General features: G+C 46.6%; 1 protein-coding gene and 1 pseudogene across 1 annotated transcript; one reads left to right on the forward strand and one right to left on the reverse strand.

Annotated features, from left to right (window-relative positions):
* The first annotated feature begins 5,594 nt into the window (after positions 1–5,594).
* Positions 5,595–6,487, forward strand: LOC129020113 (small ribosomal subunit protein eS4, X isoform-like). Its single transcript, XM_054464016.1, is given in 1 exon segment — positions 5,595–6,487. A coding segment is annotated over 1 exon segment (792 nt). The 5' UTR covers positions 5,595–5,636; the 3' UTR covers positions 6,429–6,487.
* A 5,828-nt stretch (positions 6,488–12,315) lies between these two features.
* LOC129020170 (large ribosomal subunit protein eL20-like) lies at positions 12,316–12,872 on the reverse strand (annotated as a pseudogene).
* Between the last annotated feature and the right edge of the window lie 3,956 nt (positions 12,873–16,828).

The following is a 16,828-nucleotide window of genomic DNA, read 5'->3' on the forward strand; positions in this document are numbered from 1 at the left end:
CTGGGATTACAGGCATGCGCCACCACGCCCAGCTAATTTTTGTATTTTTAGTAGAGATGGGGTTTCACCATGTTGGCCAGGCTGGTCTCGAACTCCTGAGCTCAGCTGATCTGCTCACCTCAGCCTCCCAAAGTGCTGGGATTACAGGCGTGAGCCACCTCACCTGGCCCTCATTAATTTCCATCTTTACAACAAACCTGGGAAGCAGATATTATCAGCCCCCTTTTACAGACGAGGAAATTGAGGCTTCAGGAGGTTAAATGAATTTCCAAAGTGGTATAACTCATAAGTACAAAAGCCAGAATTTGAACCAGGTTTGTCTATCTCCAAATTCAGTGCTAAATTTAGACCTAGAGTTAAGTTAAAAAATACAGGATGGTAACTGCAAAGAACTGGAGGCTATATCCAAAAGAGTGGCAATGGTAGTCTCTGGGGGGATGAGTTTACATTGTTATGCATTGATGTACATTCAAATTATGAGACAAGAGATGTCCATATATGCTGGAATTCACAATTATTCCTACGGTACATTAGTTTCATTTTCTCTGATTCTTTTCTTTACCCCAGAAATGGAAATTGCTTAAGTGGGTTTTTTTTTTTTTTCTTGAATACAAGAATATAGGATCCTTTTTTTGAAAATCAGATGTCAATTTTAGGATGACCATTACCAGTGAGGTTTTTTCCCTTTGCACTTTCCTAACTTACTATATCAAGCATGTCTTTCATAATTTGAAAGTAATGTTATTTTTAAGAAATGAATTGCACACATCAAGGACTGGAGTGACCTAGCTGATGCAAGTTCCTGCAGTTCCTGAGAAAAAGGCTTGGGGGTTTTGCGTGACCTCAGACCAGAGTGAGTCAGCGGGGTGAAGTGGCTGCCAAAACACCAGGCAAGCAAGTAGAAACATGGTCCCAGATTTGAGAAGGAAGCCTCCCCTGCTCCTCAGGGCTGATCAAGCTTCATTTGAGGCTCAGACATACAGGAGAGCTACCCTGAAGCTGAAGAGAGACCTAAGCACAGCTGAGGGACCTTGGAGAAGAGGCCTTTAGGGGAAGGTCTTTACAGTGCATACGCAGTTGGCATGCCTGTATGAACAGGCTTGACCAGGGGGTTTACCCTGCCCAGACAAATAGTGAGCTACCTATTACGCAAGTATGCAAGGAAAGACCGGAAGACTACCTTATATTAAAGGGCAGCTGTGTGGGTAATAGATTGCATTAGCAGACAACCCAGATATTAAGACATACAGTGTTTGTAGGACATGAGGGGGAAAAGATACATACCTAACTCAACATCTCAGAGGGAATATGCTAGAACTGTCAATAGTAAGCAATAGTGATGACAGTGAGAATAATTTGTTGAGTGCCAATTGGGTACTAGGCATATTACATATATATCAGTGGTTTTCAAACTTGAACTACACCAGAATTCCTGGAGGGTGTGTTATAACACAGATTGCTGGGCCCCATGCCCAGGGTTTCTGATTCAGTATGTCAGAAGTGGGGCTACTCCACAGGTGATGTTAATGCAGCTGGTCTGGAGACCACACTTTGATATACATGATCTTATTTATTTGTCACAGCCACCTTATAATGGAGGTTCTGTTATCCCCATTTTCCAGGTTAAAAAAACAAAACCAAACGAAAACATCATCTGAGGCTTCTCAGAGTTAAAATTACTATTTATAACTAGTAAGTGGCAGAACCAAGATCTTTGAATCCAGATCTTTTTTTTTTTTTAACAGGCTTAATTCATTTTATTTTTTCTTGTGTAAAAACTCCATTGACCAGGGCAGTGGCTCACACCCGTAATCTTAGCACTTTGGGAGGCCGAGGCATACGGATCACTTGAGCCCGAGTCCCAGACCAGCCTGGGCAACATGGCAAATCCCTGTCTCTACAAAAAACACACACAAAAAAATTAGCTGGGGGCGGTGGTGCATGCCTGTAGTCCCAGCTACTGGGGTTAGGGAGTGGCTGAGGCAGGAGGATTGCTTGAGCCCTGGAGGTTAAGGCTGCAGTGAGCCGTGGCCATGCCACTGCACTCCAGCCCGGGCAACCCTGTCTCAAAAAACAAAAACAAAACAAAACTCTATATTGTATACATAGCTGGAGCCTGGGTCCTCCGCACAGAGACTCTGGTCTCGGTCTTGATGAGATGGTCAGTGAACTTCTGATAGGGAAACTTGATGAATATGGTCTCTCTCCAGAGGTTGGGGGTCAGATAGCTATAATTCTTGGAGATGGCACCAAAGGTGGCCTTGGCAAAGTTGCCCGGGTGGCAGTGCCGCTTTGGGTTATGCTATGCCCATGATTTATCAGCTGTTTTTTTTTTTTTTTTGAGATGGAGTCCCTGTTGCCCAGGCTGGAGTGTGGTGGCGCCATCTCGGCTCACTGCAACCTCCACCTCCTGGGTTCAAGTGATTCTCCTGCCTCAGCGTCCTGGGTAACTGGGACTACAGGCGCACACCACCACACCCGGCTAATTTGTTGTATTTTTAGTAGAGACGGGGTTTGACTATGTTGGCCAGGCTGGTCTCGAACTCCTGACCTTGTGATCCATCCACCTCGGCCTCCCAAAGTGCTGGGATTACAGGCGTGAGCCACCGTGTACAGCTGATTTCTCAGCTCTCACTGCTCCAGGGTATTCAGGTTGTGGGCTCTCTGCTAGGGTAGTACTTTTTCTTTCTGTTATGATGCAATACACCTGGCTGAGGTGTAGCACTGGTCTGTACTAGCCATCAGCAGCATCTTGGGCACAGGGGCCAAGGTGATGCCACTGCCTCAGTGGGGCAGGGATAAGGCACACCAGCACAGAGCCACAGCAGCCTGTCACCTTGCAAAGGATGGTGTGGGGGCTAACTGATCTTATTCCCCCAGTGGCTTCTCTTCACAGGGACAATGGAGAGCCTGACCAGGGTGATGGCCCCTCAGATGGCCGTGGCTACCTCCTCGGAGCCCTTAACACCCAGACCAACATGGCCACTGTAGTCCCCAATGGCAACACACACCTTGAACCTGGTATGCTGCTCAGCGCAGGTCTGCTCTTGCACAGGCGTGGTCTTCAAAACCTCATCCTTGAGAGATGCCCCCAGGAAAAAGTCAATGATCTCAGACTCCTCGATGGGCAGGGAGAAGAGCTAGATTTCCTCCAGGGACTTGATCTTCATGTCCTTGACCAGGTAGCCCAACTTGGTGACAGGCATCCCTTCCTCGTCTTCATCCTTGCCTCTGCAAGCTCCATGGCCCAGGCCCTGACACCAACCACTATCCAGGCCCCAATGCCACTACCAAAGCCTCCGTGGAAACCACTATGACCTCGATTCCAGGGCCCTGAGGGCCTCTGAGTCCTCTCTCTGCACCAGTCATCTGCAACTTGGTGTTTTCTCAGGGGAGAAGTTGAACCAAGATCTTTCTGACTCTGAAGTTCATGTTTAACTAAAATGGTTAGTTCCTTTTCTCAATTAATAAACAGAAATAAAGATTCTAGGCCAGGCACAGTGGCTCATGCCTGTAATCCCAGCACTTTGGGAGGCCAAGGTGGGCGGATCACCTGAGGTCAAGAGTTCAAGACCAGCCTGTCCAATATGGCGAAACCCTGTCTCTACTGAAAATACAAAAATTAGCCAGGCGTGGTGGTGTGTACCTACCTGTAGTCCCAGCTACTTGGGAGGCTGAAGCAGGAGAATCACTCAAACCCAGGAGGTGGAGGTTGCAGTGAGCTGAGATCGTGCCACTGCACTCCATCCTGGGCGACAGAGTGAGACTCTGTCTCCAGAAAAAAAAAAAAAAAAGATTTGAATTGTTTAGTAACAATAACACATGCAAGTTATTTCTTCAAGATATAAAATAAGAACAAAAATTTTCATCCCTGGAAGAGGTTGGAGCAGGAGTGATCAGTATCGTGAGGAAAGAGAAACAGCAATTCCCTGAGTGTTGGGGGACTTAGTGATTCAGCTCCTACCCCCCTATGTTGGAAGGAGCTTTGGGTTATGCTATGCCCATGATTTATTAGCTCTTACAGCTCCAGGGTACTCCGGTTGTGGGCTCTCTGCTGGGGCAGTAGTTTTTCTTTCTGTTACGATGCAATTCACCAAACATGTATTAAGCATCTTGCTCAACAAAGCAAAATATGATATCCTGCAGTAGGCTGAATAATGACCACCTAAAGATATCAGGTCCCCAGAACCTGTGAAGGTTACCTCAGACGGTAAAGAGATTTTGCAGATATGATTACATTAAGGATCTTAAAATGGAGAGATCATCCTGGACTATCATCCTACTGGGCCTGATGTAATCACAAGGGTCCTTATAAGAGTGAAGATAATGTATGAAGACAGAACAAAGAGAGATTTAAAGATGCTGTGTTGCAGGCTTTGAAGATCAAAGAGGGGACCACCAGCCAAGGAATGCAGCCCAAGAAGCTGGAAAAGTTATGAAAACCAATTCTCCCCTAGAGCCTCCAGAAGGAATGCAGCCCTGCTCACACCTTGATTTTAGCCTGCATAAGACCCATTTTGGACTTCTGACTTCCAGAACTGTAAGACAATAAAAATCGTCTTGTTTTAAGCCACAAATTTGTGGTAATTTGTGAAACTGATATAGATGTAATTGCCAAAAATATTATAGAAAACTGGCTCCGGTTTTCACATAGTAGGGAGTGAATAAACATAAATCCACATTCACCTTCACTCTGCCTCTGGCCTGGTGTACTTGGGGGAGCAGGTGCATAGTGGTGCATATGTGCCTTCTTGTCTTGAAGAGTGAGAGCACCTGTAGCCACCTAGACCCACACAAACCACTTTTGGTCTTATTTTCACAAGTAAGCATGTTTGATTTGTTCCTTCAATAAACATTTACTGAGTACCTGCTTTGTGCCCAGCATGGTGCTAGGTGTGGCTACCGTGAGATGAGCCAAACAAGTTATCATGGGACTTTGGGTCTGTGGAGAGATGTGTATGTAGAAATTCAATACTCTTTCATATTTATAATCATGAGGGTGTCTCTGAATGGGGTTCAGTTTTAAAGTCAGCAGTCAAGTGGAAAGGACATACCCAAAACTACATTTAAAGCCCTTAGGGCTGGGCACAGTGGCTCACACCTCTAATCCCAGCATTTTGGGAGGTCGAGGTGGGCAGATCACCTGAAGTCAGGAGTTTGAGACCAGCCTGGTCAACACGGTGAAACCCCGTCTCTATTAAAAATACAAAAATTAGCTGGGCATGGTGATGGGCGCCTGTAATCCCAGCTACTCGGGAGGCTGAGGCAGGAGAATTGCTTGAACCTGGGAAGCAGAGGTTGCAGTGAGCCAAGATCGTGCCATTGCACTCCAGCCTGGGCAACAAAGTGAGACTCCATCTCAAAAAATAAAATAAAGCCCTTAAATTACCTGTGCTGCACAATAATTTTTTTGTATGCTCAATTCTTTTGTATGCTCAATGAGAATTGGTTTTCATAACTTTTCCAGCTTCTTGGGCTGCATTCCTTGGCTGGTGGTCCCCTCTTCCATCTTCAAATTCTTTTGTATGCTAAAATAAGTAACTAAAGGAAAGGCTGTCTTGAGATACCTGGACATTGAAGCCTCTCTGCCTTTAAGAAAATGACCCCATCTCGCTCTTTCCTTGCCTAACGCAGCCATGGCTTGTGGTCCCAAGAAGCATCTGAAGCGGGTAGCAGCTCCAAAGCATTGGATGCTGGATAAATTGACCAGTGTGTTTGCTCCTCGTCCATCCACCGGTCCCCACAAGTTGAGAGAGTGTCTCCCCCTCATCATTTTCCTAAGGAACAGACTTAAGTATGCCCTGACAGGAGATGAAGTAAAGAAGATTTGCATGCAGCGGTTCATTAAGATCGATGGCAAGGTCTGAACTGATATAACCTACCCTGCTGGATTCATGAATGTCATCAGCATTGACAAGACAGGAGAGAATTTCCGTCTGATCTGTGACACCAAGGGTCGCTTTGCTGTACATCGTATTACACCTGAGGAGGCCAAGTACAAGTTGTGCGAAGTGAGAAAGATCTTTGTAGGCACAAAAGGAATCCCTCATCTGGTGACTCATGATGCCCGCACCATCCGCTACACTGATCCCCTCATCAAGGTGAATGATACCATTCAGATTGATTTGGAGACTGGCAAGATTACTGATTTCATCAAGTTCGACACTGGTAACCTGTGTATGGTGACTGGAGGTGCTAACCTGGGAAGAATTGGTGTGATCACCAACAGAGAGAGGCACCCTGGATCTTTTGACGTGGTTCACGTGAAAGATGCCAATGGCAACAGCTTTGCCACTCGACTTTCCAACATTTTTGCTATTGGGAAGGGCAACAAACCATGGATTTCTCTTCCCCGAGGAAAGGGTATCCGCCTCACCATTGCTGAAGAGAGAGACAAAAGACTGGCGGCCAAACAGAGCAGTGGGTGAAATGGGTCCCTGGGTGACATGTCAGATCTTTGTACGTAATTAAAAATATTGTGGCAGGATTAATAGCAAAAAAAAAAAAAAGAAAAAAAATGACCCCATCTCAAGGGATGCATTGAGATTGAGGACAGAATTCAGGAGTGCTCCTGGTATCTGCAGGGGTGACTCCAATCTGTTTCTATATTCAGCATTATCAGCTTAGCGCATGCTAAAAGGTAAGTTTGGTTTTGTGAGGATAATACCAAATTCTGGGGTGGCATCTTTGGAGGTCAGTGGTTGGAGGATAAGTTGTAAAGCTGGTGTCAGTTAAATGTGCCTCTGATGTGAGTCCACAGGGCAAACTGAGGACAGTGCTCTTATGGAAAAGAGCTAGGGCCATGAGAATCTACAGTGGGGCAAGCTTAGGAGTTCAGAGAGGCCTTCCCAGAGGAAGTGACTTCGAACTAACACTTGAAGACAGGTAGGCATTAGGCAAGGCAGTTGAGAACATTCTGGACATACATATCACCTCCGCCAGTAGCCGGAGTTGCAGCTTCATCTGTAGGACCAAAAGAGTGACACCCACAGGCCCCTTACTGCCTAGAGGAATGCTGGGACTCTGCCCTAACCTCAAGAACCTCTGCAAGATCCTTGTCTTGTGAACCTCATGCACTGTTTGACTTCCTAGGAAATGCTATGGATTTCTTAAAATGAGATTTCTGGTATAGCCACTGCTTCTGCCTGGGGCACTTTTTGTTTTCTGGAATGGTGTGGTGAGCCTTTTAACAGAGCAGTCCTAGAATCTGCTCTAGCATTGACTTGTTACATGACCTTGGGCCAGTCACTTCTTCCCTCTGGGCGTTGATTTGTCCATCTGTAAAGTTGGGAGCAGGTGGAGCCCTTCCTGCTCTGATGCTGTCTGGTGGGACTGTGAGGAAGCAGTGTCCTGTAGTGGTTAAACCCCAGGCTGTGGCCCTGAGTGGGAGTCCTGCCTGCACCATTTACTGGGACCTTGGGCAAATCACTTCTCCTCTCTCAGGCTCCATTTCCTCATCTGTACAATAGGACATTCATTCCTATCCCCCTGGATTGTATGAGGATTAAATGAGATTACAGACATAAAGCATTTGAGGCTGTGCCAGGCCCAGCAAATGGCAGCTGCTGTCATATTTTGTAATGGATGTGAAATAGAAAATGTTAACTCTACTGATTGCTGCGAAACACACCACCCTCAGGGTTTACCATCAATGCATTCTCTGCAAACTGTCAGAAGGTCCTCTGATGGGTGTCCAGGGAAACACCCAAAGCTGGATAGCTTCACTTCAGCAGGAACTGAGGAAATTCCCCATGGGGAAAAGTTGGCCAAGTAGGTGGTGGCTGTGCTAATTTGTGGGTATGAAGACAATTCCTAGACTCTGAGCTGCAAGGGTGAGCCTGGGATGGAGTCTGGGTGGCCCAAATTAGCTCAGGGTGGGAAAGGAAATGTCCCTTGCCCCTAGCTAGTAACTAGAGTCAGGATAGCCTAGGGCAGGATGGAAGGGAGAACTTAGTCTTCCCTCACCCATGACCTGCCCTGGTCCTCTGCCTGTGCCACACTATCACTCTAATTCTGACCATCTGGTGCCTGCTCATATTGCCACTTGTAAGTCTGACTGCTCTTTACATAAAAGATGGGAAATGAAGGCTCAGAGAAAGGCAGGGACTTGCCAAGACCACACAGCAAATCAGAACCAAAATCTAGGTCTCCAGGCCTCAGATGCAGCTATCTCATCAGACAGCCTTCTTGATTCTAGCAAGAGAGTGAATGGCTGGTTGTTGCCTGGCAACCACAGCCGCCCCAGATGTTTTCTGTCTCCACATTTTCATGAGAATCAGGCCATTCAGCGATAGCTGGGCTCAGACCTCAGAGAGGAAATGTCTCTGGTCTTAGGGGCAGTAGGGACAGGACTCCTCATGTTGAAGCACTTACCTAGGCAAGGCACAGTCAGTTCCCCTCCAGGTTCTAGAACTCTCCCAGGCTGCCCCGACCCATTTCTCTTTCTTGCTTAGGGACCAGATTCACACGATTTCCTCCCTTCCGGCTGAGCTGAGCTGTGCTCTGTCATCACCGACAGCAAGTGCTGGAGGAGAAAATCCTGCTGGGGCCTTTAATCACATTGAGAGAGCAATTTAGGAATCACCCTGGGCCTGAACCCTGGCTCTGCCAGTCGTTGGCTACATGACCTTGATCAAGTTACTCCACCTCTCTGAGCTGGTTCTTTTATCTGTAAAATGGGGTTAATGTCTGCCTTTCAGGTCTGTGTAAAGAGTTAATGAAATAATGAATGTAGGCCAGACGCAGTGGCTCACGCCTGTAATCCCAGCACTTTGGGAGGCCAAGGTGGGCGGATCACGAGGTCAGGAGATCCAGACCATCCTGGCTAACACGGTGAAACCCTGTCTCTACTAAAAATACAAAAAATTAGCCACACCTATAGTCCCAGCTGCTTGGGAGGCTGAGGCAGGAGAACGGCGTGAACCCGGGAGGCGGAGCTTCATCTCAAAAAAAAATAAAATATGAATGTAAGGTATCAGGCATAGGAATACGTATTCAGGGCCACGCGTGGTGGCTCACACTTGCAATCTCAGCACTTTGGGAGGCCGAGGCAGGCGGATCACCTGAGGTCAGGAGTTGGAGTCAAGCCTGGCCAAGATGGTGAAACCCCGTCTCTACTAAAAATACAAAAATTAGCCGGGCATGATGGCAGGTGCTACAATCCCAGCTACTTGGGAGGCTGAGGTGAGAGAATCACTTGAACTCGGGAGGTGGAGGTTGCAGTGAGCTGAGATCGCGCCATTGCACTCCAGCCTGGGCGACAGAACCAGACTGTCTCAAAAAGAAAAAAAAGAAATAGGTATTCAGTATTAATATCTGTATCAGTCAGCTTTCTCAACTGCAAGCAGTAAGATTCCACTAAAGGTTGTCTAGCAGAAAAAGGCCAGAGGATCAGGCTGGGGGGCTATACATCAAGAACAGTATCCCCAGAATGCCACTTCAGTGAAGACCCTAGGGCCACCCCCAGTTGCCAACATACAGCACAGATGTGGCAGCACGCATTAGGGATTTTCTGTAGCCTCACTCACCATGGCACCCCTTGTCCTTCTCTCTGCCCTTTTGGGATCTGGTACAGGAGGAAGGAAGTGGATTCCTCACACTCATGGCTAGACTGCATAGGGTAAACACATACATAAGCACTATACCCCTGGTGCTGTTTATACTGCTTACAACCCTCCCTTAGAGAATGATACTACTATTTTGCCAGTTGATAGATATGGAAACTGATGCACAGAGAGGTTTTTGTTAACTTGCCTGAGATCACACAACCAGTAAACAGTAGAACCAGAACTGGAACCCATGCAGTTTAACTCTGTTGCTAATGTCCTGATGTTGCTAATGTCTAGTTACCTAGAACTCTGGTTACCCTGAGAAATTACTATTTCCCATCTACATGATGGGAGGATTCTATCATAACTGTGACTAGATGGATGGATGGATGGATGGTTTATTGATTAATTCAGCTTTAAGTGCTTTTTATGTCCCAGGCTCTGTGGTCAACACCGAGTAAAACTAATGTGTTCTCTGACTTTAAGGAACTTAGGGCTAGTGGAGGAAACGAATAAGAAATAAGCAAACACTCAAGTAAATTAAATACTTGGAAATTATGAGAAGAGCAAGGAAGGAAGCACAGAACAAGGTATAAGAAAGAATGACTGGGGCAACATTGTGGGTAGGGAGGACTCTCTCCCTGGCTCACTGTTCAGCCATACTAGCCTCCTGGCTGCTCTTTGGTTTTTGTTGTTGTTGTTGTTGTTTGTTTGTTGTTGTTGTTTTTGAGACAAAGTCTTGCTCTATCACCAGGGTGGAGTGCAGTGGCGCGATCTCGGCTCACTGCAACCTCCGCCTCCCGGTTTCAAGCGATTTTCCTGCCTCAGCCTCCCGAGTAGCTGGGACTACAGGGGCGTGTTACCACGCCCAGCTAATTTTTGTATTTTTAGTAGAGATGGGTTTCACCATGTTGACAGGATGGTCTTGAACTCCTGACCTTGTGATCCGCCCACCTCGGCCTCCCAAAGTGCTGGGATTACAGGTGTGAGCCACTGCACCCGGCCCTGGCTACTCTTTGGAACCACCAAGCACACTTAGGCTTTGGCTGTTCCTTCTGCTTAATAAGGGTTTCCCCAGTTACATGCATGGCTAACTCCCTCACCTCCTTAAAGTTTTGAATGCATAGCACCTTCTTAGCAAGACCTTCCTTGACACCACTGTTCAACAACTCATCCTGCCTCTTCCTGCACTGATGCTGCATCAGCACTCCCTGTCTCCTCCCTGCTCTACTGTATCTTCCCCTTACCACTTTCTAACACAGTTTATTTATGCGTATTTATAATTTATTATATTTATTATGTTTACACTTTGCTTTACCTTGTAGAATGTAAACATCACAAGAGAGCAGGGATCTTTGTTCTGTTCACTGAAATGTGGCACATAGTAAGTGCTCAAAAGTATTTATTGAATGAATGTAAATAATGTCCCTGATGTCACACAGCTGGAAAGTGGCATTTCTGTGATTTGTATCTAGTGTTATTTGGCTCCAAAGCTCTAGAACCTTATTACTAGGGCTGTTACAGGGCTCAAATGGGTTCACGTGTCAGCCACTTAGCACAGTGCCTGGTAGGAAGGTTAATGTGCCATAAACATGAAATAATAGTCGTTATTATTAATTATTGAGAGGGCCCCTCCCTCTTGGGCTCATTTTTCTAAATTTCATAATAGTACAGCCGGCTCTTTGGGGTAAGACGTCAAGCCTGACTTGACAGACACACTGACTTGACTCTTAGGAAGGAAAAATGCAGCTGTGTCAGCCCCAGTAGCCTGAAACCCTGCCCCAGCAGGACCCAGTCCTCTATGTGGCCCAGCCTACTTCGTTACTGAGCTGAAACTGTTCACCCACAGGGATTGCAAACAACACAGACTTCCTGTGTTTTGAGAAAGGGGAAGTCCAACCAGTGATTTACCTTGAGTCATTTGTTTCGAGAAGGAAGCCTCAGCAGTTGGCAGAAAGTAGCAGAAGGAGGAAGGCTGCCAGAGGCGAGAAAGGAGACCTGGATTCTAGAAGGAATGCCACTACTTCTCAGCTGACCACACTGACCAAGTCCCCTCTCTGGCCTTAATTTTCTCATCTGGAAAATGGGACAATGATCTTTACCTCACTGGCTTCTCTAGGCAGTGCTAATATCGATGAGTGCCTGTGTGTGAAGAGCTGGAAATACAGGAATGCATCAGCATCTTGCAACTGGAAGGGCAAAGTTCAGAGGTTAAAAATTTACAAACTATGAAGTCACTTAGATCTGGATTCAAATCCTGCCTCCATCACTTTCTAGCTGTGTGTCCCTGGGCAAGTAATGTAACCTCTCTAAGTCTCAGGATCTTTGGTTTCCTCAGCTGTGAAATAATTTTTCTCCTAAACTGATTTTGAGGATTAACTGAGATATGCATATCAATGGCTATGAAGGAATAAGGAACTGGGCTCAGAGGAATCCTTCAGGAATGGTGATTCTTGTTTTTAATCCTGGATGAGCTCTCACTTCCTCTCTGTGTGCTGCCAGTGCCCAGGACAAACCCCTGCTGAGAGTATTTCTTTTTTTTTTTTATTTTTTGAGACAGAGTCTCACTCTGTCACCCAAGCTGGAGTGCAGTGGTGCGATCTCGGCTCACTGCAACCTCCACCTCTTGGGTTCAAGCTATCCTCCTGCCTCAGCCTCTCGAGTAGCTGGGATTACAGACACCTACCACCATGCCTGGCTAATTTTTTTTTCCCCACCCGGGTGTTCCTGAGTTTATTTGAGGCACACCCGGGCGAGGGCCCTGTACCTAGAAGAAGGTGTTGGGTCTCCTGGTGAAGCGTGGCTTCTGCTGATGGTACAGCACCAAGTGGGGCGCAGGAACTTGATCTTGGAGTCGTGGAATTGCTTGACAGCTGGCCACCGGCACTTGCTGGCCGCGATCTCCTCCACCTTCATGATCTGGATGAAGTGGTCCCGGGTGCGGTACCGGGTGCCCATGTCTCGGTAGCACTGGGTGACAGCACCCATGGTGGTTAGGTCCCGGAATTCCCCGTACATGTTGTGGGTGCTGCTCCAGGAGTCATAGCACAGCCAGATGCCAAAGTTCTTCACCCACAGTGGGTACTTCTCAAACACCTGCCCACAGTTGACAGTCTCCCCTGAAGACTTCTTCATCTTCTTTAATTGAGATAGGAAGTACCAGAAGTGGAACTTGGCAACTACATGATTAGGCTCAAAGATTTGCATGTGGTAGAGGGGCAGTGTGTGGCATTTGGGGGTGGGCAGGCAGTGACACACCACCTTGTGCTCTTGTTGTATGCCCAAGGCCTTCATGGCTTTCTCTCCACCTTCGCCACCACCCGCAAAAGGAAAAGGCTAATTTTTGTGTTTTTAGTAGAGATGGGGTTTCACCATCTTGGCCACTCCTGACCTAAAGTGATCCACCCACCTTGGCCTTCAAAAGTGCTGGGATTATAGGCGTGAGCCACTGCACCCGGCCCCCTTCTAAGTATTTAATAGAAATACCTCCATCTGTGGGACCACAGATAATTATTAAAATAGAGAATAATTTTATGTATTTATTTTTACTTATTACAAAACTTAATAAATTCATGGCAGAAAAAAAACTTAAGCAAATAAGTAAAAATAAGAAAATAGAGATTACATATAACTTCATCACCTAGAGATAATCACTATTAACAGTTGGGTTAATGCTCCTGGATTTCTTTTTAAGGCATATTTAACAAGATGTTAAATGCAAGTTTCCTGTCATTTTGGCTTTGGGGCAGAGGCAAGGACCACTACATCAAGGCATGCTAAAGGATGGAGAAACCAGTTCTACCAGCATTAATCCCATCACCCCCAGAGAGAGAGAGAGAGAGAGAGAGTGTGTGTGTGTGTGTGTGTGTGTGTGTGTATGAGAGAGAGAGAGAGAGAAGACAGAAGAGAGAAGAGGGCTAGTTGAGAGAGATTTATTTTAGAGGCAATTGTGGTTTTTTGTTTTGTTTTTGAGTCAGGGTCTCACTCTGTCACCCAGGCTGGAGTATGGTGGTGCAATCACTGCTCACTGCAACCTTGAATTCCTAGGCCCAAGTGATCCTTCCACCTAGCCTCTCAAGTAGCTAGGACTACAGGCGCGTGTTACCATGCCCAGTTAGGTTCTTCTTACTTTTTTGTAGAGATGGGATCTTGCTGTGTTGCCCAGGCTGGTCTCGAACTCCCGGCCTCAAGCAAGCATCCCCGCTAGGCCTCCCAAAGTGCTGGAATTACAGGCATGAGCCACTGCACCAGGCCTCTTTTGGACCCAATTGTTGATTGCTATATGTTCCCCACTGCATCACCCGCCTCCACCCCCAGACAGGAGGGGTGAGGGGAACTTGTGAAGGGAGCCATTTGGAAAGTGTGAGATGTGCCTCAGGGGTCTGTAGACCAAGGAGAAAAGCAAGTCTAAAGCAAGGGCCCACTCCTCTCTCTCACCTGCACTACCCTACCCGCAACAGAGAGAGATTATCATGCTGAAATGTCAGTATCCATTGAGTTCTCTACCTCCCCAGCTAAACCAGAAATCAGAGTCTGGGGCTTGTATCTCTTGCCCCTCGCAAAAGGCCTCTCACTTAATTGATGCTTGATAAATGTTCTGAAGAATGAAGGGAAGACTGAAACAGCTGTGGAGTCGAAAATGGAAAGAACCAGGATTTAGAATCACACAGATCTGAATTCAAATCCTGCCTCTGTCACTTTCTAGCTGTGTTTCCTTGGGGAAGTCATATCATCTCTCTGACCTTATAGTTCTCACTTGTAAAATGAGGATAATTTGAGTGTCTGCTTTGCAGAGTTTTGAATGAAATGAGATCAAGCACTGGTACATAGGTGTTCCATCAATGAAGAATGAATGAAGATATGGTAGTTTTGGGAACGTTGCAAACTGGCTAGGTCTTCTGAGAATTTCCTGTCTGAGCTGATACAGTTCTGAGATTTCTAGTCCTGGTTTCCTTCCCTGCTCCTTCCTCAGTTCTCATCATCCTCGTCATCTTTATAGAAGCAGCAACAGCTGCCATTTGTATGGCAATTTATAGAAATTCCATGGCCTTGTCTCATTTAAATATCACAATAACCCTGTGAGGTGTATATTATAATCCCCATTTCACAGATAAGGAAACTGAGACCCAGAATGTCTTGCCCAAGGGCACAAAGATCTGAGATTCGAGGGTACCTCTATTAGCTTTCCTAAAGGGATTTATTTCACATGTATGCAGCACCCACTGGTATTCTGGGCACTTGCAATTAGCAGCTCCTGTGCCCTTATATGGTAGTGGAGAGGACAGACAACCAAATCAAAACATCATCTATATCTCTTCATGGTAAGATGGTAAGTGCTGTCATTGAGTGGGCAGAAATGCCAAACAAGATGACAATTTCAGCTGAGGGCAGTTGTCTGGAGAGCAGATCCAATCCACTGTTTGCTATCTCTGTGGTCTTGGGTAAGTCACTTCACCTCTCTGGGCCTTAATTTCATCTACCAAGTGGGAGTTATGATAATAGTACTTCCCTCATAAATCACTGTTGGGGGCCAGGTGAGGTGGCTCACGCCTGTAATTCCAGCACTTTGGGGTGCCAAGTGCTTGGCAGCACTTTGCCTGCCAAGGCAGGCAGATCACCTGAGGTCAGGATTTTAAGACCAGCCTGGCAACATGGTGAAACCCTGTCTCTACAAAAATACAAAAATAAGCCGGACATGATGGCGAGTGCCTGTAATCCCAGCTGCTAGGGAGGCTGAGGCAGAAGAATCATTTGAACGCAGAAGGCGGAGGTTGCAGTGAGCTGAGATTGCGCCACTGCACTCCAGCCTGGGCAACAGAGCAAGACTCTGTCTCAAAAAAAAAAAAAAAATCACTGTGAGGATAACAGATGTAATGTATGTAGCATTTAATACAGTGTTTTGAACAAGCAAATGTATACAACTTTTTTTTTTCTTTGAGACGGAGTCTAGCTTTATTGCCCAGGCTGGAGTGCAGTGACAGGGTTTCACCATGTTGGCCAGGCTGGTGTCAAACTCCTGACCTCAAGTGATCCACCCACCTCTGCCTCCCAAAGTGCTGGGATTACAGGTGTGAGCCATCGTGCCCAGCCACTTCTCAACTTATGTCCCAATAAACCCATCATATGTTGAAAATATTGTAAGCAGAAAATGCATTTGATAAACCTAACCTAACCATCATAGCTTAGCCTAGCCTATCTTAAACATGCTCAGAAGACTTGCACTAGCCTTCAGTTGGGCAAAATTATATAACACGAAGCCTATTTTTAAGCCTTCAAAGGATGGACCCAAGCACCCATTCCAAAACCCCTTTCCAGGATTACTGCAAATTCCCGGGAGGCTTTATTTCTCCTGCTCCAGTTCCTACTTCAGTCTGTACTATCTTTGGTCAGCACTATACCAAAACAGATGTAAAAGTTGGCCCCTTCAGCTGTTTCCACCAACACCCCAGTCAGGGCAGCCTCCGTGAATGTAGATCTTTCTTGAATATTTCCAGGGATAGGAGGCAGAGACATTCACATCGTAGCTATAAACCTCAGGGTGAACAAAAACAAAAACAACTTCCGGTTTCCAAGACAGCCTTTTCTACTTTCCTCCACAGCCCCCAGCCTCAGCCACAAGCCAGCTCTTGTCTCCTGGTAAAGGACATTTGCCTTTGGCTATTCATTCCACTCTCTCTTCCTAAGGACCTCTCAGATTTCTCTTCCAGGCATTATCCCACTGTGTGAAGCCTCAGGGTTGGGGGGTTGGCTTTCTCTCCTATCTCCCCATCACCACCATCATCAAGTGAAAGCCTTACAGGGCTCCTCTTTGGCCCTCATGTAGTCCGCACAAGGATAGGAGGAAACATTTGCTGTCATTCTGGCCCTCTCTGGCTTCCTGCTGCCCACCCCTCCCCAGAGCCCTCGGGTCCTGCCCATTTCCCAAATCCAGTCCTCCAGATTCTGGTAGAATCTCTGAGCCCTCAGTAGCTTCTCAGTGTATGTATGACCTTTTGCTTAAAACATCCAGAGCCATTGGGGAACAGATCCAAATCTAAGTTCTTCTTCTTCTTTTTTTTTTTTTTTTTTCGAGATGGAGTCTCACTCTGTCACCCAGGCTGGAGTGCAATGGTGTGGTCTTGGCTCACTGCAACCTCTGCCTCCCGGGTTCAAGCGATATTCCTGTCTCAGCCTCCTGAGTAGCTGGGACTACAGGCACGTGCCACCACATCTGGCTAATTTTTGTATTTTTAGTAGAGATGGGGTTTCACTATGTTGGCCAGGCTAGTCTCAAACTTCTG

This window comes from Pongo pygmaeus, chromosome 1, assembly GCF_028885625.2.
Source record: "Pongo pygmaeus isolate AG05252 chromosome 1, NHGRI_mPonPyg2-v2.0_pri, whole genome shotgun sequence".
NCBI lineage: Eukaryota > Metazoa > Chordata > Mammalia > Primates > Hominidae > Pongo > Pongo pygmaeus.